This window comes from Rhineura floridana, chromosome 3 (assembly GCF_030035675.1).
Source record: "Rhineura floridana isolate rRhiFlo1 chromosome 3, rRhiFlo1.hap2, whole genome shotgun sequence".
NCBI lineage: Eukaryota > Metazoa > Chordata > Lepidosauria > Squamata > Rhineuridae > Rhineura > Rhineura floridana.
In genome coordinates, this window is record NC_084482.1 from 174,229,117 (window position 1) to 174,256,513 (window position 27,397).

At 38.1% G+C, this 27,397-nt stretch overlaps 1 protein-coding gene across 20 annotated transcripts in view; it reads left to right on the top strand.

Moving 5' to 3' along the window:
- Positions 1-27,397, top strand: part of FOXP1 (forkhead box P1) — an 869,046-nt gene that overhangs the window by 699,262 nt on the left and 142,387 nt on the right. For 18 of the 20 annotated variants that reach the window (XM_061618617.1, XM_061618616.1, XM_061618615.1 and 15 more), the window contains 3 exons: positions 7,823-7,960; positions 10,151-10,240; positions 22,418-22,577. In XM_061618617.1, the coding sequence (XP_061474601.1) occupies positions 7,823-7,960; positions 10,151-10,240; positions 22,418-22,577 (388 nt within the window). The remainder of the gene's footprint in view (positions 1-7,822; positions 7,961-10,150; positions 10,241-22,417; positions 22,578-27,397) is intronic. The other 2 variants (XM_061618626.1, XM_061618634.1) reach the window with 1 other exon arrangement.

The window sequence follows — 27,397 nt, forward strand, 5'->3', positions numbered from 1 at the left end:
ACACGAGAGAATACATTAAATTTTGATTCTTTCCCCACCCCTTGTGTAACCTGTATTAGTAGTGGCAACTTAATTTCTCACACTTTTTAGTAAAGTTAGCTTTTTATTTTTTATTTTGCACAATTACTCTACACTGCTTCATGAGGTTTTCTCCTTGGGTCTTCCCATTTGCCTTCATTTTGCAAGGCATCTTTTTTTTTTTTTTTTTGAAAAAAAGTGCTTTGACCTTTCGCATGCAGAGAGCTTGCTCGTTGGAATGTGTCTTCATTAGAAGTAAATCGGTGAATAGCAAGATTGTCAATGAAGCATCTGATGTCTTCTCATTACAGATCAGCACAGTCAGTGTAAATTAGATTCTAATGTACAAATGAAGGTAGCTGGAATAGGTGTGAAATACAGCACACTTCAAGCAAATACTGTAAACTTTTTGAAGTATTGTAAAAACTGTAATTCTGAATAAGGTGACAACCTCTAGATGAGGGTTTCACAGAACAAGAATCTGAATATATCTTGCCATAATTTGACTGTTTTCTTTGTGTCTCATTAAGAGTAAACTGGTTCAGTAAGTTCACTGTATTTTAATTGCTTATTAATATTATATTAGTCAGTACACATTACTAATGTGCCCCCTTCCCCAAACCCATCCCCAAACCCAGAAGAAAAGAGCAAACCACATTTTTAACTGTTAAGGACAAGGAGCAGAAAGCAAAGCCACAGGCTAATGTTGCAAATGATTCCGGTGGTGCTGATTTTGCACTGTCCAACACTTGCTGCAGAAAAATACTTGCTTAAGTTTCTCTGTAACATTGTTCAACCATCAAAAACCATTAAAAACCTCTTATTGAATTGGGCCTTGTATTAGTAATCTCTCACAATGCAATGTACAAATATTTTTAAAAAGACAGACAGGGTGTTATAGCTTTTTGACCGTACAAAGTGTGTGTGGAATGCTTAAGAATTTATAAATCAATATTGATCTGTATTTTATAAAGCTAAACTGATGAGAAACAGAACAATTTGTGTGACACCTCCCTTGTAAAATTAGTTTTAGTAATGTACAGTTGGTCCTTATTATGCAGGTTAGGTTTGAGAAATAGAAAAGGCTTAATAGTCCTTTTCCCTCCCCTCCCCCTTCTTCCTGCAGCCCTCCTAGTGTAAGGATAGCTTTGCTTTATAGTTTCCACTATAGCACTCATTTAATAAAATGTTAAAGTAGAAGAGACTTAATTTATGCCAACTTTATATTTTGTATGCAAATTAAATGGGCATTATTATAGCTTCAACAATTAGCATGATACATAAGTAGGGAGCCTGGTATGCATGAGAAGTGGCAGGTAGGATCAGATTCCACTAAGGTTTCATCCTTAAAACAAATATTAAATCTTCTTTCTTTCCTCACTTTCTTGCAATTAGCAAAGAAAGATTTACATGGTAGAAGGCCAAAATTATTTACCATGTCAGGAAAATCTATTATGTTCAATTGTGTCTGTCTGTGGTCAAACTCCTACTCTTGGTGAAATGTAATAAACAAAGTGATAAAAAATAAAATGTTAATTGAATTGTAAAGAGCTTCTCTCTCTTTCATGTCTTCTCTCCCCTTTTTAATAAGGGGTTGTATTGTTGAGGAGAGAACAGTTATGCTAATGACTGACTACTTAGCTGATTTTACATTAATATAATAAACAGTACCTGTCGTAATTTTCTGTACAGTATTACGGGGGAAATAGAATTTCACTTTTAAGACTTCCCTATTTTGTGTAGTGAAACAGAATCATGGTTTCCACATGAATGGTTCCAGCACTCTGGGGTTTCTTTTTATTTTTAATTGTTTTTGTTTTCTGACACAATATTTCGGGTCTTCAAATGTTCTATCCTGGGGGGATATGGTTTAGTGCTTCCTTATGTAAAGTTATAACGCAACAAAATGTTTTGAATATCATGCTGAATGCTTTATTCTTACTTACTATAATTTCAAACCTGTATATATATATAAATTGATCAATTGGTCTTGTTGATACAGTTAAAATTCCCTTGTATTGGTTAGATGCAATTTATTATTTTACATATATTTCACCACCATCCATTCTCATCTACTCAAGAAATCAAGATACCTTTTAAAACACATATCTTAATTTACTTTTGCCAAATTAATTGTATTTTGTTACATTATATTAGAATTAATAATTATGAAACTTAAAAAAAGAAAATGTACCTCAGGTTAGGTAATTCTTCCATAAATTGAAGAATTTTTAAAATTAAAATGGCAGTTGATGTTTATGCAAATTAGTATTAAGTCTAACTGAAAAGGTGAATTTTTAGATGATTTCGTTTACTTTCATCATCTGAAAAGTGTCACATCACTAGTAGACACACTTGTTATCCTGAAAATGAAATCAGGCCAAATGTAGGACTATAATAATGGGATATTTTCAGGGGGAAAGTGAGGTGGGCAAAGGCTGCAGTTGGAAATATAAAACAAAACCTGTAACACTGAGAAAATAAACCTAGAGCCAATTGTATTTATTTAAAGGCATTTTTGCTACTGATGGTATTAGAAAGTCAGCAGGTCTATACTAGTAAAATTCTAATACCTAAGCAGCAGCTGTATTTTTCCTTCACTGCCAACTCTAAATGCAGCTGAGTACCTACCACACCCTGTGAGTATCTGTCAGCAGGGTTGCATGTGGTTTGCTAAATAAACAAGAGCCATAAAATAGGGCAATGAATTGAGGGCTGTTTTCTAGGGCAAAGCTAGCACTTATTTGGAAGTAAGTCCTATTGAGTTCACTGACACTTTGTCCAAAGTAAATGTGCATAGGATTGCAATCTGGCTGGTTTGCATTTTTCTAGGCCTTAGGTCTATGTTTATATTTCCACGTCCCAAAAGTTAAAAAGCCAAATATATTACACTCATTTATTTTTCTGTGAAACTGCCTCTTGTGATTAATAAAAGGCATAAAACATGCTCAGTTTAACGTACATCACAATTAGTTTTGTCCAGAGTACTCTCAGTAAAGACATATTTAATAAATGAATAGTTTGTGGATCGGTGCCCTTAAAATGGTTACAAATATATTTTAATTGATGAGATCTTATTCTTTTTTTAAAAAGCAGATGTTACGTAAACTAGGATGTTGTTTTTAGGCATTTGTCATTTGCAAAAGGTATCTTCGTATTTTAGCCCCAGGACTGAAGTCCTGTCATGCCAACATCAAGAGCAGACAGAGGTTTCTTATTTCACTCTGATGTAATGTGTAGTATACTGCATACTCTCTAAAATAAGTACAGTTTTGACAGAATACACTCAAACTGGGACCAATAAATATTAGAGACTGTAGTTAAGAACTTACATGACTGTTTTAAATACTATTGATTTAAACCATTGGCTAGTTTTTATGAATCAAAGTGCAATTTCCAAGCTTTGGCTATATTTCTCAGTGCTAGAGCACTCTCTCTTGTGTGCCTTTAGCAGCTTTCCAGACATTCAGCACAGGATTAAATGATAGTAGTTACAATGATCAATAGGTTAAGACCAGTACAATCACTCTTGCTGCTAATGACCTCAGTAGTAATGGGTAATAAAGTGTGGGCTATAATAGCATAGTGCTGCTGCAGCAGCCCTTTGAAGCCTAGTGTTACTAGGGACTAGTTACATGAAGAAGTTGGACATTTGAAGTTACGAAACTGAATATCTCATCCATAATTCTTAATCTCTGGCTGTTACACACATCCACAATAGTTTCTGTTCCATTTGAGTATATTTATTTAAAATTTTACCTATGTTACTATCTTGAGTTCTTGAAGCAGGGACTGTGTTGAAGTTTTCTTAATTTATATTGTATAATAAAGGTAGATCCCTGTTCGGCATTCAGTAGGCTAAATTGCTAAAGTTAAAAATGTGGGTTTGGCTAAAAACAGTTGTTGTTGCAAAATGTTTCCTAGTAGAGAATGGTGGAATACTCCAGAAGGACAATACCATCTTCAGATTTTGAGGTACCCTTGGGCCAAATGCTGTCAACACCCCCCAACCCAAAGAGGGACCACCTTTTTGCCACTATCACTACGGGCACCTTCTGCCCATTCTCTTCCCCTGTCCCTCTGGACCAATTCTGCGCCATTGCCCAAAAGGAGACTGAAATAAGTGAGGAGAAAGAGTTCTGTGCAGAGTTGCTGTCTAAAACAGACCCCAAATGACATCCTGCTCCCCCCACCTTACCCCATAACTAGGACCAATATTTGAAAAAATTACATTGCAGTATTTAGACACCAATTCCTACATTGATCTGCCCACCTCATCATGGTGCTACTTGAAGTGAGTTGCTTCACCCTACTGCTTGGCAAGACGGCTCTGGTTGTTGTGTATGCAGATCCAAAAGGTGCCTGATGATGCCCACCCCTGATCTAGTTTCATAAGAGGGGTGAAATGTGAACAGAGGTTTTCCTTGTTCACAGATGAGTTACTTAGCCACAGTGCTACACTAACTCTCAACAAAAGGCAGTTCTAACTTCATAGATATTATCACCAGTGTATAATGCTTCCAGTATGTCACTGTTTTGCTATCTCAGAGCAAACTTACATTTGATTCTTCCTCTGTGATACTGAGTGTTTGTGTTTCTCTTAGATGAAAAATAGTTCTGGGCATCTGAAATGGAGAATAGAAGGAGCAGGGGCTCAATCACCATTTCTTACCCCCCACACACACAACCCATGTGCGCTCTCTCACCCCCTCTCTCTTCATGCACACACACAGGCCAAGATATTCTTCTGTCTGAAGGTGAAAAGAGAATATTTTCTCTCATAGTTTGCTAAGCAGATTGGGGTAGAGGGATGGTGCAATTTGGAGCAGATAAACTGCAGGAAGAGAGAGGATTAAGCAGCCCCTTCCTTCATTCCCATAGCCATCCTCTCCCAATTTCACAACTCCAAGTCTGCTTCCCCTCCCCCCCCCAAAAGAAACCCAATGTTGGGGGGAAGACTTCTGTAACTACCCATCATGTGTAGTTTGGCCCCTGCTCAGTGTAGTAAACCTCACTAGAAAACATTTGTATGGTTTCAGTCTTAGCACGCAAAACACATTTTTTTCATATTAGCTGAATCCATTCATAATAAAACATAACACAATCTTAAGGAAAAATATACAGTTTTTGTTCTAAATTAATAAAAATGTTGGACTAGTTACCAGTGGGTTGATTCAGACAAATAGGAGGTATAATATACTAGCTATATTATACTAACTCTTAGCTGGAAGAGAGATAGTAGTCTGCATCCTCTGTCTGTGTGATTGTTCAGAGTTACCACACCTTTATAGTTGCTTGCAAAACTGGAGCTGCTGGGCTTAATCATGTGATCAGAGGTCACTGCCTCAGTGCTCAATGACTATTGACTTCTATTGACTCTCATTGTCCGAATCCATCCCATGCAGTATTGGAAGTAAAACTTATTCTTTCTGTTGCTGTATTTGTGCTCCCATTATTGTCTTTGTTATAATACTGTATCATTATTCCTCCTCTATGTTTGCAAGGTAGGTTTGTTTTATTATTGTTACTCTTATAAAAATATAATATTGGTGATGGTTGCTGTTAGGATTTGCCACTGCTATTTACCCTTCTGTGGGAGGGCAATGTCTTTGGGAGTTTAGTATTAACTTCCCAAGGAACTATGCGATAGCCAATACATTATAACTATACTTCTGTAAGACAGTGCCACACATGAAGTCTTAGGAAGCCACAGCTAGATCTATAACAGCCTTGTATTAAAGCACTAACTTGGAAGCCATAGATGACAAGAAATTTCATGAAGGCGATTGAGCAGGGTGGCGGAGAAGGAATGGAGTTCTTTTATGCACTAATTGGGCTGTTTGAGAAGGTAAATCCCACTTTCCTCCGCTTTGTAGAGATGCAGTGCACTTTTGCAGGAGGGTCTCCTCTGTCAGCCCTCAACAGTCTAGTAAACATTTTTGCAGTTTAGTAACTTTTGTGGGCTTATTTACAAGCTGACATTACTTTGGTAATGCAAGCACAATACACATAACAATTGGAAGGCCTGTATAGTGCAAAGATCCAACAGTTGGTCTGGTATTCTCTAAGAATTTCCTCTCAGATAAATTCAAGTATTATAGCTCTGACACTGTACTTTTATAGATCATGTCAGAACTAAGAGGGAACTGCTGTGTCTTGAACATGGCTCTAGGTTGCTTTAGGTTATCGTGACATGCAGCACAATGCAAATTCAGAATGGCAGTGTTGCTGGGAACTCTTGGTCTCAATTTCTGGTGTTGTGTTAATGACGTGTCAGAGTTGTGTAACACTTTCTTTTTACTCTTGTAAACAAGAAGTATCTCTGATAAATGCATGTAAATGTGCACAACAATATTTGACGGTATTCTTTATACATAAATATGACCTTCAGGAACCATTTTTAGTTCATCAAAATTAGTGGTGCTGAGAAATCAGGACATCAGTGCATAATGACTGTGAAATTAGGAATGAGAATTTACTATGCAAATGACAGGACAAATCATGTGAAAAAGTCAAGATAAACTGCATATTAAGACATTATGTTACATAAAATTAATATTGCATCCCTCCCTTGCTTACTACTCCCCTGAAACGTTTTTTAAATCCTTTTATCTCCTGATCAGCTATTGTCTGCTGATTTTTAAAAACATGGTGCATAAAAATGTTCAAAACATGTTATTACCTTTTATTGTAATACATGAGATGACAGCAGATCCTTTTTAACACAGTATATCCTTTACTGCTTTTAGTTTTCTGCTGTCACCTGTTTGAGCTGAAACTAAAAAAAAAGTAAGGTGCTTAAATATTACTATTCAGAGTCATGTGAGTTTTGTATCCCCCCTCCCCTGCATAATCCCCCCCCATCCATCTCTCTCTCTCTGGTGGGATTTCTAGTGAAATAGTCTTGTTGCATTACCGGAACTGACAAAATGGTTCTCATGTAGTCTGCAAATTAAACACAAGTGCAGTGATTATTTTGAATAGCTAAATTACATTCTAGAAAGCTTGCAGAATTCAAAGCATTGTCATTAGGTATCCGCTTGAATACAATTTGTGTAACCTTGGCCAAGACAGCCTGTCATTTTAATGTCAGTGTTTTATCTGAACAAGACATCATCCTTTCAGATACAGTGTACAGGTTCCTTGCAAAGATGCCCGTGCAGAAATGTGTTAACAGTTGCAAATATGAAATGCTATCAAGTTCATCACTGTAGCTGTTTGTCACTGAAATGTCATGGAAAGCGGCTTTTAATGGTATCTCACATAATATGAAAGAATTGAAGCCATCTGTATGCTGGGTGAATATGGAATGGTAGAGACATCATTGTAGGAACTCCGCTGCTAAAATTGCTTGGGAACAAGGTGTGGTTTTCAGTATCACTGAGATTACATTCATTTGCTTCAAATCATTAGCTTTAGACTCCCCAGTGGTTGCTTTTAAAGGGTATTACTTATTAATTAATGTATAATTTGTTAGCATTGATGGTTACGTCTAGAAGGCACATAAACTAATAGTTCAGTTTTCTCAAAAGAAATTTCCACTGCAAAAATATGTATTGATGGGGGAAGAGAAATGTATTTAGAAGGAGCAATCAATTTATTTTTTCCCCTGTGAACTATAACAAGATAAGATTAATTTAAATTGTAACCAAGAGGTTGAGAAGTAAAGGATGACTAACTTAAGTGGACTAGTGGAACAATGTTAAATGTTTAAAGTGAAAAAAGAAATCCTGAATACCTTAAGAAAATACTTGACAAAGAACACATTGAGTTGCATGCTGTTTACATTCTCTTATTTCTTTAGGTTCCAGTGTCAGTGGCTATGATGACACCTCAAGTTATCACTCCCCAGCAAATGCAGCAGATCCTCCAGCAGCAAGTGCTAACTCCACAGCAACTTCAGGTCCTGCTCCAGCAGCAGCAGGCACTCATGCTTCAGCAGGTAACAGCTTGTTTTATTTGCAGTTGTTCAGCCCACCAACAGGGCTGTTGGAAGAGTAGCCTCTTAGTGCTATTTCCAAAGTAATGATTTTCCTCAACAGCAGAAAAAGATCCATATGAATTAGATGTAGATAGATATAGATATATACACACACATTCATAATTCACCACAAATATTCTTCTTTATAGGAAAAAATGTATCAGAAGTAACCTCTATGCCTGATGGAACACTCTACATATTTTGCCACATGCATGGTGTGTAATAGTTGCAGCTTCAGACAGTGACTGAGCAAATCCCTCTCTTCATTGCATTTTCAAAAATACAGTCTTGAAACCGTAGATTCCACAATTTCCCAAAGCTTTTCTGCAAGAGAAAATCACAAATTGTATGTAAAATATGCCAGATTTCCAAGACTTCATATACAGTTTAAAAGTTGCCTTTCACCTACATCTACCCAAAGAACCCGTGTTGTAACTAGCTAGAATAAACAAAAGGACAAAGTACTTTCCCCCCAGTTTACAGAGCATATAAGGAAGCACAGTAAAAAACAACTACTAGAAGGGTTGTGGTACATTTGGAGAGTCAATGTGATGCAGCGTAGAATTCAGTTGTGGGAGACCTGGGTTCAAATCACCACTTGACCACAGCTTATTTAATGTGTCAGCCTAACCTACTTATTTGTTTTGTTTTAAGGACCTGGGGGGTGTAGATCAAATATGCCACTTTAAAGCTACCCTTTGTCCAACAAGTGCAGGGTGGCATATTTGATCTACACCCCCCAGGTCCTTAAAACAAAACAAATAAGTAGGTTAGGCTGACACATTAAATAAGCTGTGGCCACCTGGAGTAATTATTTTATAGAAAGCTGGTACAGTACAGGAGAGCCTGGTTGGGAGTCCAGAGTCTGTGAGTTCAAATCCCTGCTCGTGTCTCCTGGGTGTAAAGGGCCAGCTAAAGATCACCCCCACAGTGAGTGGCTCAGGGGTTACGTGTCCTGCCACCTGTGCAGCCATGGGCAAGCTGCATAGTCCCAAGGAGCTCAGTTGCCCCCCAGCTGGCAGTTGCGGACAAGGAAGGGGCTGGCTTGTGCAGCTGTGGCAAGCTGAGCAGGCCCTCGCCAGCTGGGGAGGACTAGCCTCAGAGGGAGGCAATGGTAAACCCCCTCTGAATACCACTTACCATGAAATCCCTATTCACAGGGTCACCATAAGTTGGAATCGACTTGAAGGCAGTCCATTTTTTCAATTATTTTATAGCCTCAGTGCAGTTGCTGTCTATATGCTTTTACTGTATTAGCAGACTACATTTATCCCTTGTGGTCACATTTACTTCTAGTGTATTACTTCTAGCTGTGGCTCACATATGGGCTTGCAGGTATATGGTGGTAAGCAAAACAGTTACTTCTTGGCACAGCAGCCCAAAGGCCAATAGTAAAGTGTGTACAAGCCCTTGGATTTCAGAAGAAATGTATGTTACATTTTTGAAGGCTGTGATGTATGCTGTGGGTTAATACCAGACTTCTTCCATTAACGTTTGTGTTAACTAAATGCAAAAATGGCTTTGAGGTTTACATATCTCAATAAGCTATGCCGGGTTAATTCATTAATGGTGCAGCAATGCCAAAGTCTGTTGCAAGCTGACCTTGTGTACTGTACCTCACAGTCACTCACTCTCCCATTTACTCATTCATTCATTGAATTGGAACTCTCAATAAAGCTATCTATCTGGGAGATTGGGCAAGGTGGGTGGGAGTAAGGAGCCTGTGTCCATACGAAACAACGCTTAATACAGTACAATACAATGATGATTTAGAAAGCATGTACAGGTTCTAAATAAAGATTCACCAGGCTCTCCCAGCAAGGGCATTTTGGCTTTGTTGTTGCAATCAAAGGTCATTCCTTGCCTTATATTAATTAGTTTGTGTAGAAAATGGTATGTTTTTCATCAGTTCATTTTGGAGATTACTTTTCAAATGATAATGCCAAGAATAGTCAGTGTGCACTGAATTTATTGTCAAGTTTCAAACTAAAGGTCAGACTGTTAGAGATAAAAGGATGTTATTTTTCATAACGCAGTTTGTGTATTCTGCCAAAAGGGGACCCTGAATTGGCTATCCCACTTTGTTTTACTTAACAGTCTCTCTCTCTTTTTCCCTCTCCCTTTCTGTTTGTCTCTCTTTTTCCTTTGTAGCAGCAGCTTCAAGAATTTTATAAGAAACAACAGGAACAGTTGCAGCTACAACTTCTACAGCAACAACATGCTGGAAAACAGCCTAAAGAGGTACAAGTGAAGCTTACTTGCAGACCACAGATCCCAAAAGAAAGTATAACAGCTGTATAGCTGCCATTTTTCTTGTTAATGGTCTGCATAAATGAACTGAATGCATCAGGCCTCAGCTTTTAGGGTTAGATGTAAGAACCTGCTTTCTCTTTATTTCATTTAGTTTGATCTCCATTTATTTTGTGCAGTATGTTATAGCAGCAAATTGTATCTATAATTTTTGCAGAAGGTGGCTTCTGCCTTTAGAAAGTATTTCTGAAAGTACTCCATGAAAGATTCCATTTGTGCTTGTGCTTTCAAACCACAGCATAATGAAAATCTCTAGTGCTGTATTTGCTATAGTCTTTGGGGTTATGCACACCTTTGCCCTGAACCAGCTTCCAGATGTACATCTTTCTAGATGGAGAGGATTAATATGCATAAAGTGATGCTGTCCTTGTAATTCCCCAACAGCAGAAAGTGGCAAGCATCCAAAAGCAAAAGGAGGAAAAAAGGAGGGACCCCAAAATGCATGAAAAATGTTTATTTTAACAAAAGCCCAACATGTTTCAGCCACTCAGTAGTTTGGCCTTTGTCACGGGATGAATTAGTCTAAAATATTCTTTTCTAGCAAATCTGCTCAAAATGATAAATGACCATTAATATAGGAAATGATTTTTCCTATATAAAGTCAATACAAATAATTTCTGACTAGAAACAGGAGGGAAAGGGGGGGACCCCAAAATGCTTGAAAGAATGCTTATTTTAACAAAAGCCCAACGTGTTTCGGCCACTCAGTGGTTTTGCCTTCGTCAGGGGATGAACTGGTCTAAAATACTCTAAAATACCATGGTGGTCATTTATCATTTTGAGCAGATTTGATAGAAAAGAATATTTTAGACCAATTCATCCCCTGACAAAGGCCAAACCACTGAGTGGCCGAAACATGTTGGGCTTTTGTTAAAATAAACATTTTTTCAAGCATTTTGGGGTCCCCCCCTTTTTTTCCTCCTTATAATTTCCTAGCCCAGCAGCTAACACTGTGCACATGTATCCTGGTAAACAAAGCTGGAATCTTACTATTCAGGGGAAGGAACAGGAGGCTGGATTCAGTCTCCCCTTCCCTGCCAAACAGTCGATTGATGGATTCCAGATTCTTTTACTAAGCTATGCATGTGTTGCCTTGATTACTGCATGCATACTCTTTTGGATCAAGGCCATTGGATACAACACAAATAGAATTGGGTATGCTTAAAGGGATGCATCACACATGACACACACACACCCAGATGGGGACCCATCTCTGAATTATTATGAGCATTTTAAGTGAGGTAGGAAAGGTTATGTGCAAGTGCATTATGCATGTCTTTCCAATGCCTGTCTAAAATGACTCTAGATACAAAGATGTCATAGCTCTCCCCACAGGATCAGATATCATAACTTTTTTTTTGAACATTATAAACCAGCCTTGTATTTAAGCACTAGCCTTGTAGCCATGTGCGACAAGGAATTGTATGCAGGTGAGTGCATAGACATGCAGCAGGCTGCTGCAGGAGGGGTGGAGCTCTCTGTCCCTCTTTTGCTGGTCCCCTTCAGGGTAGAATTTTTTTTCCAGGCTAGTAAATGTTGTGGACTTGTTTACAAGGACAATCTAAACAAGTGGAGGAAGAGGATCTTCTGCACTTCTCTCTCTATACCCCTCCTGCTTGTTTAGAACGTTCAAAGCCAATCCCACTGCAAGAAAAACATCAGGTGTGAAACAGCCTTGAGACTCATTTAAATAACTGGGATGGAAGCACAAGGCTCTGACGTCCCATTCACTCTCTAGGAATTAGCATTTTTAAGTATTTTCTGATGTTGTGTACATTATCTTTTACTCCTTAAATTTACAGTTGTTCTTGCCTATAAAACTGTGATTTTTTAAAACTATGTGCCATGGTATTCTGTGGTTCTTCTGAAGGTCATCAGGGGTTCCAAAATTAGAAGATGTGTAATGAAGGTCAAGCTTCTGAAAGACGGCTTGTGTGTCATCACAGATCATATCCTTTATTGTGCACCCACATATTAGTAGTGTGTGCATGTGATCTAGGATGCAATATGCCTCTGAATACCAGTCGCTAGGGAACAACAGAGGCCCTCATGTCCTCCTTATGGACTTCCTGTAGGCATCTGGTTGGCTGCTGTGGAAACAGTAAGATACGCCAGCTTTCTTTATGACCGTTAGTGAAACTCAGGGGATGGTGGTGAGGGGAGTAGATATTCCTTCTAGTATAAAAGGAACAATAATAACAGAAGATTTATGTAACTTTAAAGCTGACAATGAGGACATTGAACTTGTCAAGGATTATCAATACTTCGGCAGTCATTAACCAAAATGGAGACAATAGTCAAGAAATCAGAAGAAGGCTAGGACTGGGGAGGGCAGCTATGAGAGAACTAGAAAAGGTGCTCAAATGCAAAGATGGATCACTGAACACTAAAGTCAGGATCATTCAGACCATGATATTCCCGATCTCTATGTATGGATGTGAAAGTTGGACAGTGAAGTGGATAAGAGAAAAATCAACTCATTTGAAATGCGGTGTTGGAGGAGAGCTTTGCAGATATCATGGACTGTGAAAAAGACAAATAATTGGGTGTTAGAACAAATTAAACCACGACTATCATTAGAAGCTAAAATGATGAAATTGAGGTTATCATACTTTGGACACCATGAGAAGACATGATTCACTAGAAAAGACAATAATGCTGGGAAAACCAGAAGGGAGTAGAAAAAGAGGAAGGCCAAACAAGAGATGGCTTGATTCCATAAAGGAAGCCACAGACCTGAACTTGCAAGATCTGAACAGGATGGTTTATCACAGATGCTATTGGAGGTCGCTGATTCATAGTGTTGCCATAGTGTCGATAGTCATAATCAATTTGAAGGCGCATAACAAATAATAGGAACTGTTTGAAACTATCCTGGATTAAAATTAACATAACCCTCCCCCTGCTACCACCCCAAGATGAAGGATGGCAGAAGGTCATCCCATGCGTAACATAGAAGAAAGATATATTTAAAAGTTACTGATAAGAAAAATATGTGATTAAAAATGTTGGCTAAAAGTTGATCATTTTGTACTTTTATGAAATTGCTAAACTTGTGGAGTATGATGGGGTCTTCTAAATAAGTTAGTTACAGATAGTCTGTTGCACTTTTGGGGAGTTTTTGCCATATCCCTTTAACAGTTATGGCTTTGTAAATTCTACTGTACATTATAAACTTTGCCTAGGTTTGTCTTCCTTAAATACCATAAATTATCTCCTAGAAAAGGCACGGTAGATTGTGGAAAATTCTATTGGTACTGAGGATTTTTCTTTCCTATAGCATGGCTACTGGTAGGAAGCCACCTAGAAATGTCCCTGAACTAGTTGTGTGTTAGTGTGGTGTTTGTGATTTATGTAAGCATACATTCCCAGTTGGTTCACACAATTTCTTGGCCACCATCAAAATTTTCTCCCTACTGTAGAAAACCAAGTTTTAAGTCGTGTTAATTTTTACAGCCAAGTTATGAAAATTGGGGGGTATAATGGGAAATGCTGACATGAACCTTAACTATAGCCCGTTAACAGGCGCCACTATAATAAAAAAGGGAACAGATTAAAAAATGTCTAAAATGTAAATCTAAAGGACTAACAGTAATTAAAATGGAAATGGCACAGGGAGGGAAGGCATGTAATTGTGAGATATCACTGTGCAGAATGCTCTCAGCTTTGTTTTGCTGGCTGTTTTTCTAATTCAGTAGGGCTTACTCATCAGTGGCAGTTCAATGCACGTTAATGACTCTGGGATGCAGGCATCACTCTGGACAAAGAAATGATTATTGTGCGGTCAAAAGAAGTTCAAAGACAAGAAGGGAATTTCAGTTTTTCCCTTAGAGATCCACATTCAAGAGCATATAAATTAAGCCAAATGTTAAAAACCAGTCTGAAAGCTGACTTCAAAGTCACAACTCTCTAATTAATGAACTGCGAGCTTCAGTTTGGACAAGTCGTGGTTTGATGCGCCCATAAATCAACATGACAGGTCTGTTTCACAGTCTCAGACAGTGCTTGTCATTGAGTCGCATCAGATGTAAACACAGCAGAAAAAAAGGGAATATGAAGGAGGTGCAATTGATCAACAGAATTGGTAAAAACCCACTTTTGAAGCACATTATGCATGATCACAGGAAATGGCTATAGCCTCAAGAGGCTTTCTCCTTCTGCTGTTGCTTTTTTGAATCGGATTTCTAACAACCTTCAAAAGGGAGAATAAGAATTATGGAGCTTCTCCCCTGTGGCTGCCAGGCAATAACCCCCTGTTGTTATTTTGTGCTTCTTTCTTTTCAAAGGCGTCAAATTTTAGTTTTTTAAAGATCTTTAACTCTATATTTGAAGACAAACAATAAAGGGCTGCCACTGTCATTCTTATCAGTTACCAGGAATTGTATTTTTTTTTCTTTCTGTTGCCACTTCTTATTAACCTCTTATTTGGTCTATTAGACATAGTTTTGAATGCAAGCCTGCATGCTGGGAGAACATGAAAGTTCAGATGAGCTGAGAGGGCAGATAAAGAAATTTGAAGGGGAAAGTTACACAGCAGAATGAATGATAAAAGTTAACTCTTCTAAATTGCTGTTGTCAGACAGGAGAGCGTCTTTGACACAAAGATGATGGCTTGGCGAAGAAGGCAAAATACTTTGTGTTAAAAAGGCAAGAAGGGAAGTTGGACAATGTAATGACATTTCAATATCTATCACAACTGACTTACTGTGGTCACATGTCTGATACTGTAGTATTCAAAGTTACAGTAAGGAAAGTCTCTTTCCTGTTTTAAAATTAGTATTATAACATTGGTTGATGCAAGGAGAACCAGGGGCACACACTCTTTGCTTTCAACTGTGGTTTTGCTTTTTTTTGCTTTTTAATAACCAGATGGTTTTAGTGAGGGGTTGCTTCAAACAATGCAATTCATCCCACAGTTCTTCAGTGCCATCTTCCTAAGTTAAAGAGAATGTTCTTGCCAAATTAATACGAATCTGGCAATTAATATGAATCTGCTTGTTCCCATGTGTATGCCATGAGTGTGATTCCACATGTTCAAACTAAATAGCCACATGATAGCAATTCAGCTGACTTACACTTAGGCTTTGTTAATCTCTTGCGTTCTTCCTTGTTAGTAGCTCATAATACTGTGCCATTATCTGAAAGCAGATCTAAAACTGCTAGCAAGAGAGCTTTGACTTGTAACCAGCACACCATATATGGTACTTTTAAAAAGTCTTATTTCTTGTAAGTAAGATTTAGAGGAGTTTTACGGCAGGGTTGAGAACATGTTTATTGCAGTGTTTCCATTTGTCAAAGCCAGATCTTGAGCCTATAACTCCCTAGGTCTGTTTTGATTTTATTAAAAAAAACCTGTCACATTGATTCTATCAAATAGACCTAGGAAAAAGATGATGGAAGGGTTTCTAAATAAAGGTAGAAAATATCACCCACCCTCTTTCTTTCTTTCTTTCTTTCTTTCTTTCTTTCTTTCTTTCTTTCTTTCTTTCTTTCTTTCTTTCTTTCTTTCTTTCTTTCTTTCTTTCTTTCTTTCTTTCTTTGCATTCAAGTTGAGCTAAGTAGATTGTTTTGATAAAAGGCTGTTTGTCCTCCAGTAGTTATGACAATTTATGTTAGGCAGTAGGGAGTAACCCAAGAAAGGAAAACAGACCTTTGACAGCAGCTTTAGGGAGGGGATCAAAAATGCAAGTTTTATCAGGATATTTCAGCATTTTAACAACTGACTACTGACCTGACAACAGGACTGCACTGAGACCTTTTTTGTATGCATTCAATTGTGAGAAGTAAACAAACTGCCTTGTATCCTGTGTTTGGTAACTGGGTGGGGAGCACAGTTTGGCAACGTGCATTGCTTTTAAGTTCTTTCTTGGACAATGGGCTTGTATACTTTTTTATCCTGGTTTTTTAAATGGAGAAAGAGCTTTCATGAGCTTTTCCTGGAGGATAGCAGTGAAGACAACAGACCAGGCATCAGTCAACTTATATAAATAAAGCTGGTTTTAAAATATTAACTTGCAGTGAAGTGGCAAGTCACTGACATGTCCAAAACGGGGAGTGTTCTCATACTAAATCATTCCTTTTACAGTATGAATTTTTCACAAGGATTAATAACTGAGGTGCTGAACAAATTATTAAACACTGGTTTAACTATCTTAGTGATTTATATTTATCCAATAACTTCAGAAAAATCAGGAACAGTTGGATCATTTTAAACATGCTGGTTTAAAACTGAAATGGCTTGCTTGACTTTTCAGCTTATTTACATGTTTGTTGTTCTGGTTGTAATTTTAAGTTTTTCAGACAGAAACTCTATTAACTTTCTCAGTGGGTGAAGTAATAGCTCTGAAATCCATTGCTAGCATATTGGTGGAAGGCAATATTTTCCAAATCCCAGTAAAATAAACCACTTACAGTGCAGTCCTATTCATGTCTATTAAGTCCTATTTAGTTTAATAGAGCTTACTCCATGCTAAGTGGCCTTAGCCACTTAGAACATAAAAAATAGCTCTTCTCCATTTGACTACTTCTTTCCACCAGTGGACTTTTTAAATATTTTTCTGAAAGTTTAAAAAACTTTTAACATTCTGCATTTAATTTCAACCAATATAAATTATGCCTGTTAAATGGTGCTTTTTGATAAATGATTGGATGCATTCTCCATTCTGTATGAGTAGAAATGATAACTGCTTTTAAGAGGTGTTTTGAGGATTAAGATGTACCTACATTCCAACAGTGGAATCCTACACGTACCTAATTATAAATAAATCCCATTGAATCCAATGGGCCTTCCTCCCAATTGCAGCTTAAGACTGAAATCCTAACTCCCACTCTCTGCCCATGGCTGAACCACTGCTGCATCTGGGCTGCCGCTCATGGCGGCCCCATCAGAAGGTGGAGAGGAAGGACAATTGGGCCTGATGCCATTGCCTAATGGCAATGAGAAGAGCTGTGAATCCAGCAGATCCCAGACTAGCTCAGACCCCTCTCCACCCTCAGAACGCCCCATTTGGAGGGGGAGTCTGCTGGCAGAAATAGCATCAGCAGGCTGCCCATAAGTTTGACAGCTGATGGGAAGCCAACTCAGGTGGCAGATCTAAGCAGAGGGACACTTCCACTCAATTCAAACCTGGTGCATGGGGAGCATAGATTGCTCTGTTAGTGTTGATTCCTACACTAAATAGGTGTTGAAACCACTTTCACCACCGTGGGAATGTGTCTCTGACTTTACTACATATTGGTCTGTCAGTATCAGGGCAGGGAAACCTATAGTTCTCCAGATGATGTTGGACTCTCAACTTCTGTCAGCCCCGGCCAGTATCAACAATGATCAATCAAGAAGTGAGGTGTGTCTAGGTAGCTGGCAAGAGCATCTTAGCAAAGATGTAGATCACAAGAGGAGCAGGGAAATGTGCAAAGTGATGTTTCCCTTTCTCCATAATCAAGCAAAGCTTCATTCTGCCATCGTTCAAGTTGTGCTCAAGTACCTTTGTTCCCCCCATCCCCATTCCTTCCAATCAGACAGATTATTGGCACGAGCTTTAGCTCGTGGTTGATCTATGCTTCTTATATGGAGGCTGCAAAAATAATACCGTTTCTTACCACCAAGGACTAACCATGTAAGATTCTAGCCCGTTAACATGCTTGCAGGTTTGCCCTTAGTCTAGATTTGTGCCATTTCCCCCATCATCTAAGTCTGACAAAATGTTGTGGAGCAACACTGACCAATCAACGTACTTGCGGCCTGGTTCTCAATCCGGTTTTATTTTCTGTTCTGTCAACAGAATTGCCTTACACGCTGAGGGGGAGGTTATCTAGCTCCACTCACCTTTGTTACTCTCTATTTTGTCTTTGGAACTGAAGGAGTAGAATTACGTTGTTGAGTGATGCCTATTCATGTTGGCTGGGCATATATAGCAGAAAGGATGGGGGGGTGAAAGGCAGCATCAGATGCAACAGAATAAATGTCTCATGTTTTTAATATTTTTTGAATATTTCTTATAAATAAATATTTAACTAATCATACAAGTGGCTTATTTTTAAGGGGAAATGTTTTATAGTCCAGGTGCATATAGACCTCTTAAAGGCAAATGCAATTATTCCAAATGTCATGCAGTTTTTCACCACCTCTACTCCCTTTCCTTCCCCTTCCCCTTCCCCCTCAGTGCTGCTGTCATATGGATTATATATGTCTGTATCTGTCAAGGGTTAATTTTCTTTCTGCAGATGTTAGCTACAAAAGCATTGGAGACCTCCACCTTGATACGATTCCTAACAGATTAGGGATATTAGATAATTTCCTTCTATTTATTGTTCTAGAGCGCCCGTATTCATCTTTTTATCATTCAGATAATTACTGAGGAAATCTACATTAACTTTTTTTTGGCTAGCTTAAGGAATTATTAAACATTGGCATGATGCATTGATATTTTACACAACCAAAGTTTTCCTGCAGATATTTATCAAGACTGCAAAGGCGTTTTCAATGGTTTTAAGAGAACAAAGCAAATAAACCACAAGATGAGCAGAACCTAAAGGCTTCTTTAAGTGAAACAAAATCAAGGACTCTGAATCCTTGAGTATTGTACATCTTAAACACATTCAAATAAGATGTTTGCTAAATTATGTATGTGTGTAATTAAAATCTAGTGGCTCTTTCTATGAAAGATTTACAATGTTATTTCATCGTTTGTCATGGCTAATTAACAATATTAGATGAAGTTTTTCTTCCTCAAAGGTCTGGTTTTTTTCTCATTTATTTATGTCAGAAGTGATAAACAGAGTAGTTAAAAGCTTCTCTGGGTGCAGCAGTAAGAAAAGCAACATGTTCTTTTACACCTCAAAGATTTAAGGTTCAGATCCCAGTGGAGTACAACAACTTATTCTTCTTCTGAAGGTGAATAATTCCCTCCACCACTCCAAAGCACTGAAGTTAAAAAATAAAATAAGTAGAATAACACAAGAGAGAGAACTGTGAATTGATTGATGGCATGACAGAGAGAGCTACTATGGAAAATGCAATAAATTAACCAATTGGAGCCTTAATAGCTAAGACAATTCTTTCAATAAGTAGAGCAGAGCATGGGGTTATTTTTCATTACAATTAAGTGTATATGATGTGATGGTGTAATGCTACTTTCTACATTTGAGCTTTTCAGCCCAAAAGTTCATTTCACTAACTGGCAAGGAAACTAATAACAGGGCCCTGAACTATAAATGTGTCTAGCAAAAAGACATGAGAATACAAGTTAATTCCATTGTTGCAATTTTTTCCCCCACATAGAAGAGTTCTTGCCAATTTAATGTGATACCAGGCATTCCTATGCAGGCAGCATTAGTGAAGTACCTGTCCAAGCCACACAAGGCATGCTATTGCTACACATAGATGCCGGTGTGACATGAAACTGGAAGAACTAGGATGTCACACAGGCTTTTTTAAAAAAAACATGCCCAGCATTGTATTTAAATCATCACTTATTTGTCGGATAAAAATATTTATATAGATTTTGCATGAAATATCTATAAGCCAGAGTGGGAAATAATCTTGTCTCATTCTCCTAGACTTTGAACAGGATCCAAAGAACTGCATGGGGGATGCCCAGAATAAACTTTCCCCCTTCTCTTTAACTGAGTTCAGTCATCATGCTCAACCATAGTTTAGTATGACAATGAGCTTTGTGCCTCTGGCACAAGGAAGAGTTTGAAACTTTCACTTCAATTTGTGCTTAACCTCAGCCTGTCGTGCATCCAAACTGGCAAAGTGTAGTTAATGTTGACTGTGGTTTGTTTGAAATAAGCCAACTTTAAACTTCTGTTGAAAATTGCTAAACCTTGAGTATTTTTTAACAAGAGATCTGACAGGATGAGTGTAGGCCTCATTTCTCTTCCCTTTGACCAAGAATAAAGGTTGGTCATACTGGACAATCTGAAAGGAAAGTAAAACAACAACAACAACAATAAAAAGGGCTTCAAAGTGAGTGTTGAGCAAGCAGTGGTCTCAGATGAAAACATTGTTGGGGGATGAGGAAATAGAGAGTAAGAAGTGGTGTCACAGAGACCTCTATTTTTCCCTTGTGCATGAGAATCTGAAATGAGAGACAGATGAGGGAGAGAGGCTGAACATGTACAGCAGTGTGCCTTTTCCTAGGAAACGGCAACCTCTCCCTTCCCCACTGTTCAAATGAAGAAGCAGCGTAGTGCCACTGCTCTCCCTTCACACACCTTTAAAGATGGATTGGATACATCCCATACAGATAAGCACCAAGACCTTTGTCTTTAGAAACTATGCAATTCCCCTCCCATTTTCCTTAGCAAACTTTATCATATTTTTATAACTCTGTTCTACCCCCACCCCCACCCCATTTTTCTGTCTTAGAGAAGACAACACTTAGAATTCAGGAACAAGGTTTGTGTGTGCACATGCTCAGCCTGGGATTCATTTTCAGTATCAACACTAAATCCACAGGTCTTTTATACCACACAAACACACCTGTTTTTTCTACCCAGCCAATTTACAAAGCAAACCTTCCATTTTGGCCATATGACTGGGATGTATTAGAATATATTCTCAAGGTGATAGGTGAAGAATGGAACTGAAAAACCAGCTGAATTTAGGGATGGAATTTTTGGAAAATCTGCATGGGATTTTTCTAATTCCCATCTTGCTCCTTGATCTTGAAGAAAATCAAGGTGTTTTTTTTTACTAATGCTGCTCACATATTTTGTGCTTTGTTATATACATTGTTATATGTATAATATGTACATATACAAATCAGGTTTCCTAAAGTAACCAACACATAAATACATATAAGAATGCATATAACTGTATTGTGTAATATTTTATTAATACTTATAAAAATAGCTATAAAACTATGCTGCAGAAATGTAGTGCCACATGGAGCTGGATTCTTTGAAATGTATTATAAGTTTAATTCTATACAAAAATTATATATATTAGTCAGGCTCTTTTATTTTTAATGACAATGCTTAAGTGGCTCAGATATAAGTGGACACTCGTTTAAAAAAACGTGGTCTAACCCAGGCAAAGCTGGATCATATTGGAACTACCAAATTTCATGAATAAATCCATTCCTTTTCCATTCCTACATGAGTTCCAGGAAGTTGTTGGAGGGAGCAAAAGAGATGGAATGGAAATGGGAAGCAACTTTACATATGGAGCCAGGAGACTGAGGGAAACTAAACACAATACTGAGCAGAGAAGGGAGAAGCTGAGTATGGTGCAGCCATGCCCCCTGAAAGCCCATCAATCAGATGTGAAGAAGAAAAGGAAGAAGAATTCCTTGTGGACACCATTCAAAACTAGAGAACACAGACTCTCTCTTCCAAAAACCCACGCAAGGATTTTTTGGCCATCTAATTTAGATACTATAATGCAGCCTGCCTCTGGGCTTCAGGCCCCTGGGCACTTTTACTTGCCAAGATCAAATACTTTCTTACCCCTGATGTGTTGGCCTTTTGGCAACTGGCTGTGCAGCAGGCCTGCACAGCTTGACTCTCCAAGCTGAATGTAGCCTACCAGTTATGAAATATAGCTTGCCTTGATGTGCTTGACAAGCTCATCAGTTTTACTTTCCTAGGTAGCAGTAAAATGGGAAATGACTGAGTCCATGGTATGCTGTCAGAGTTGGCTAGTGGGGTCCAAGTTGTGCAGACCTGCTTTGGCAATAATAAGCATACATGATGCAACAGGAACTTTTCTGTGGTGGTGCTCTGGCAATGGAATTCTCTGCCCAAGCAAACTTGCTTTATGCCTTCAATACTGTTTTAGACACTAGGTCAAATCAGTCCTCTTTCTCTGAGCTTTTAGCGCGAGTTAATGCAGATTGGCTATAACATTTGGTTGCTATTTAAACTGCTGCTTACTTGTATTGGTGTTTTTTTAAAAAATCTGTTAACTGTTGTAGTATTAGGTTGTACGCGACCTTGCAGGCTATTTAAGTAGAAAAGCTGAGTACAGGGACTAGGAGAAAGAATCTTGTATATAGTGTTTTAGCACTCTTTAATCTTCTTCTTTAGTTGTTATGATGAAGGAAAAAATGTATATAAGGCTGAAAGAAATATGTAATTTCTTTTTTTATATATATATTACAGCCCCAGCAGCAACAGGTGACATCACAGCAGTTGGCCTTTCAGCAACAGCTTTTGCAGATGCAACAACTGCAGCAACAGCACCTCCTGTCTTTGCAACGCCAGGGTCTGCTAACGATTCAACCTGGCCAACCTACCTTGCCATTGCAGCCTCTTGCTCAAGGTACGTGTAGCGTTTTGAGGGTGGCTGCTGCTGTTTGAAATGAAGCATTTGCAGGCTTCCCATTAATCTGACAAACCAGTCCAGCATTAGAAATATATATATTACTGGGAAAGCACTTCTCAGCGTCTTGGATTTTTCTAGTTAATGGATAGATCTATCTCTTGGAGAATTAGGTTTTGGTTCCTCTTCCTAATGAAACCTCCAAAACAGATTTTGAGGCCTTAGAAATCCTTCAGGTCCATGTTACAACACCTTCAGCAGGTGAACGATTGTTGATATTAGAGAGCAGTTGAGCTGATGCTTTCTAGCCCACCCAGCTTCTCTAGGTGTAAGATAAGCAACCTTGAAAAGAAATAATAAAACTTGAGTTACGCAGATGAAGAGTTATGTGTAACTGGAAAGGTTTTGTATTCAAGGGGGGGGAGACAATAAAGCCTCCCTACTCTGTATTATTTGGCTGTCTCGAACATAGTACATTTCTGTGACGTGCGCATGACTACATCTTATTTATTTATTTATTTATTGTTAAATTTATATCCCACCCTTCCTCCTAGTAGGAGTCCAGGGTGGCAGACAAAAACACTAAAAACACTCTAAAATATCATGAAAACAGACTTTAAAATATATTAAAACAAAACATCTTTAAAAACATCTTTTTTAAAAAGCTTTATAAACATGTTTTTTAAAAATTCCAACACAAACGCAGCCAGTTTTGGTACTCAATAAGGACTTACAAAAAGTTTTATCAGTAGCATTACCTGTAAAATGGGCATAAGAGTGCTTTGACCGAAGGCTTCTGTGAAAAAACAAGATTGCAAAGCATATTTGCAAAGTAGCGATAACTTAATTTTTTGGAACTTTTCGTGCATATTTTCTATAAGCACACTACAGCACTCACATTGCACTTTGTTAGGTGATTAGAGTTACAAAATGACTGGGTAACTCTGCTGTGCCTGCTTATGTGCATTTAATGACAACCTGATGTGCAGAAATCAGGAAATGAAGCTTTTAACAGTATAACATAAACATATAACTTTCTAATGTCTGCAGGTCAGTCTATTGTTAAAAGCATAGCTACAGAGGTCAGTTTAAAAAGTTGGCAACATTACAAAGATAATTGAGCACTGGATATATTGTGATATTTTGGTATCATTTTGAACTCTACTTTGAGGCAACTTTATGAAGGTTGAAGAAAAACTGCTGTCTTGTTCACATGTTAGACAGCATAGAAAAGGCTTGATGGTTTTTTGCCCACCTTTAAAATGGGTTCATGGTTTTGGAGAGAAGTCATGGTGTATATGATTTTAGATAGGGCATATCAACATGGACCTGGTAGGTCATTTACCTGAAAGCAGGAACTTGGGGAGGATAGTTTCACTAACTGCCAAGTGAATAATCCCCCAGTATTGAAAATCTTGCAACACACCAAACATTGATGGATGGACATTGAATCTTTTTTAACAAGCTACCCATGAAAAGTTCCTGTATTTAAATATGCAGGGAATAAGAGAAATGTCAAAGTAGCTGGGATTTTGGGGGGTGGGAGCTATACGTAGAAGAATACTGTAATTAATACCCATCGGTGACTGCAATGCACCACATGAAATAGAACACCAAGAAATATTTTTTTCTTTTTCTTTCCAGTTAAAAGTTGCATCCAGTGTTACTGTTGTGCGAGTAGAACAAGCCTCTGCTTGCACAATGGGACTTCCTCTCATCACTACTGTAGGTCTTTGTGTTCTCTCATAATACCCTCCTTTTCTGGTCCTCCTGCTGTTCTGCTGCCATAAGCTGTGGTTTGGATCATTGTTACATCCAAAACGTGGCTCTTGGTTTGTCTCACTCCAGACAAACTACAAGTTGTGACAAAAGGTGGTATATTCAATGCTAGTCCTACACAGAGCAAACCCATTAAAGTTAATAGACATGACTAACTTAGGTTCATTAATTTGGTTTGGCTTTGCATTACATTGTAAGCTGGGCCACAACAAATTTATTCTCTCTTCTCCATCTCCACTTTCCCCATCTCCATATGCTGTGATAGTAAAGATAATGTGGAGTGCAGCCAACCCATTCTGACTCAGTGAGATGTACATGAGAAATAGACAGCACTCAAATTATGGGGAGAAAGATTGGGGGACCTTAGTGAATTCCACCTCCTGACATCCACTGATTTTAGCCAAAACTTGCCTCCTGCAGTTTTCTAAAAATAGTACCTATGTGGACTATCAGAAAAAGTATGGCTGCAGCTCACCACCAAATCTTGAGATAGGTTTTTCCTCCCGTCCACCCCAGTGCTAAATTCACTGTCCAAAATACCTGTGCAGTTGTTGCTTTGGTTTCTAGGAGGTGAGATTGAGAGCAAACCTTATGCTCATAAGTTCCCTCGTCTGTTCCTCTTCTGGAGAAAATTAATTACTGAATCAGGATGTCTTGCATTTATTTTCACATGTGATCTGCCAGTGCACTTGTTAACTTCTGCTTGCATTGAAATCTGTGAAGGGAGCATGCTTTGATTTTCCTCACTCTGGATAGAATCCCACATGCCAGGTAATGACTGAACGAACTCAAATACTTAGTGGCACTATGAAGTAGGTGGTGGTTATATATTCCAAACTCCCACGGTTCCTGAGAGAAGTTCGGTCTACTGGGAAATTTGCTTGGCATATTATGGACGGTATGGACACTTAAGAACAAATAACGTAACCCCCCCGGGGGGAGGGGGAATACAGGAGAAGGCTTGCAGGGTAGTGCCATTCTGTACATGTAAAATATTACAGTGAAAGTTAATTACACCTTCAAATTTATTGGTAAGAAACATCACAAGCTGTTCTTACATACCCACCCACTGGACTCTGGCTTCTGCCTTCCTAATTTTTTCCCCACAGTTCCTATGCAATTAAGTTTGCTTGGCAAGGTTCATTGTATAGTATATCAGTTAAGCTGTCCGAAAGAGGGCAATTGGGCAGTGACAAGACACGGTCATGTGTAATGTGAAAGAAATGAATGTGGTGATGCATGAAGTGTAATCTGTGCAGCAACACATCAGAGACACCAGTAGGTAATTCCGCAGTTGTGGCATTGATTGATAGGCTTCGCGGTGTAGTATAACTATTAATTCCTACCACATTAGGAAGGAACATATTTAAAATGGGATGAGCACCGGAGATCAGGCAAACATAAACAAAGAGAGCTTTGATTGGTTGTGGCTAGTGTTAGTTACGCTATTTTCCCCCTTCAACTGCTAATATGATTCCGGGGTGCTATTGTGGTGGGAAAAGATGAGGGAAAGGGTAACTTGAGAATTCAGACAGGTCAGAATACAACATATTTCTTTCCTTTATTGGAGAGATCTGATGGCTTAAAACTGATGTCATTATGAGGTTTAAATCAACTTTCTGCTTGCTTGAACATGGTCACCTGGGTATGGAGGTACAAGGACAAAAAGAGGTTGAGCAACTCTAGCTGTCTTTGAGCCAGTGAGTACCTGGGGTTGCAAAATCGAGTTCCGTGAACAGTAATCTGTCAACTGTCCCCACAGCATACATTTTTTAAACCTGTGCCTGCATTTTCTTTTATAATGAAGGAGATACTTCTCCCAGGAAAAAGAAATGCTGCAAAGACAGTGAAAGCTCCAACCTGTAATAATAATTGGCAATGAACACTTAAATTATAGACATCCTTTGCGTAACTGGCAACTGTTGTAAAGTACATAAAGAACTTTTACTAACTGGAAGTACATGTGCTGTAAACGTGCAACCTATTCAAGCAGTTTTTTCCTCATTTTATTTTTAGATGTCAAATAATATTGGTAAACATAACAACCACAATTCATATGGGTTTTGTTTCAAAGAGTGCATTCTAAAATAAAACATTTATTTACGTTTTAAAGAATTTTTGCCCATTGTCTTGCATAAAATATCATATATGCCATTATAACCTTTTGTAATTGTTCTTGCTCTTACACTCAAATAAATACATCAGTAAAGTAGAGCTTGTATCTGTACGTGGCACTGGGAATAAAACAAGCCCCACTTTAAAAGTGTTTTAAAACAACTAGACCTATAATTCCAGAAATAGGCTACACAAAACCTACAGGGGAAAATTTCCTGATAGGTACCAAAAAAAGAAGATGTTCTGATTCTTATGTCAGTGGCAATTCACAAATAGCTTCTAACTTTTTATATTTTCCCAGTTCTTAAAAAAGATCATCCATCGAGTTTGTGCTAAAAAAGAAATCAAGATTACTTGTACAAGAGTTCTTAAAAGCATTGTCATAGTTTTAGGGATAATTATGTCACAGGTTTCTGTATCGTCATAATTGGATTCTGTTGCGTAATTCAATCAGATATGGAATCCTCATGCCTGTGACCTACTTGAGCTGCAGTTACTTACAAATTCTCTGCCTTTCATATCAAAATTGTGGAATCTGTTCATATTATGATCTACAAAGACATTTCTCATTAACATTAGTAAACTGTCGCAAGTTTGAACAAACGCTGCTGTAGGTGTTGCAACTTGTTAATTACCCCTTTTGCCCTTGATATTTTGAGAGACTTTCTGCAGTATTTAAGAATTAGGCAGCAGCATAATATTGCCTTACCTTAAAAATCTAGAGCTATGTATGTGAAGAACTATGTTTATTAATAGCTAATAATAATAACACTAATAACAATAATGACTGTCTTTTTCTCACATTGGTGTATCCCAAATAAAAATAATTTTGACTTGTGTGTTCTAGCGTCAGTATGTTCACATCAACAGACAGGTCCATTCACTATTGTTTCAACTGAGTAAACAGTGGTGAAAGGGTCAGTCAT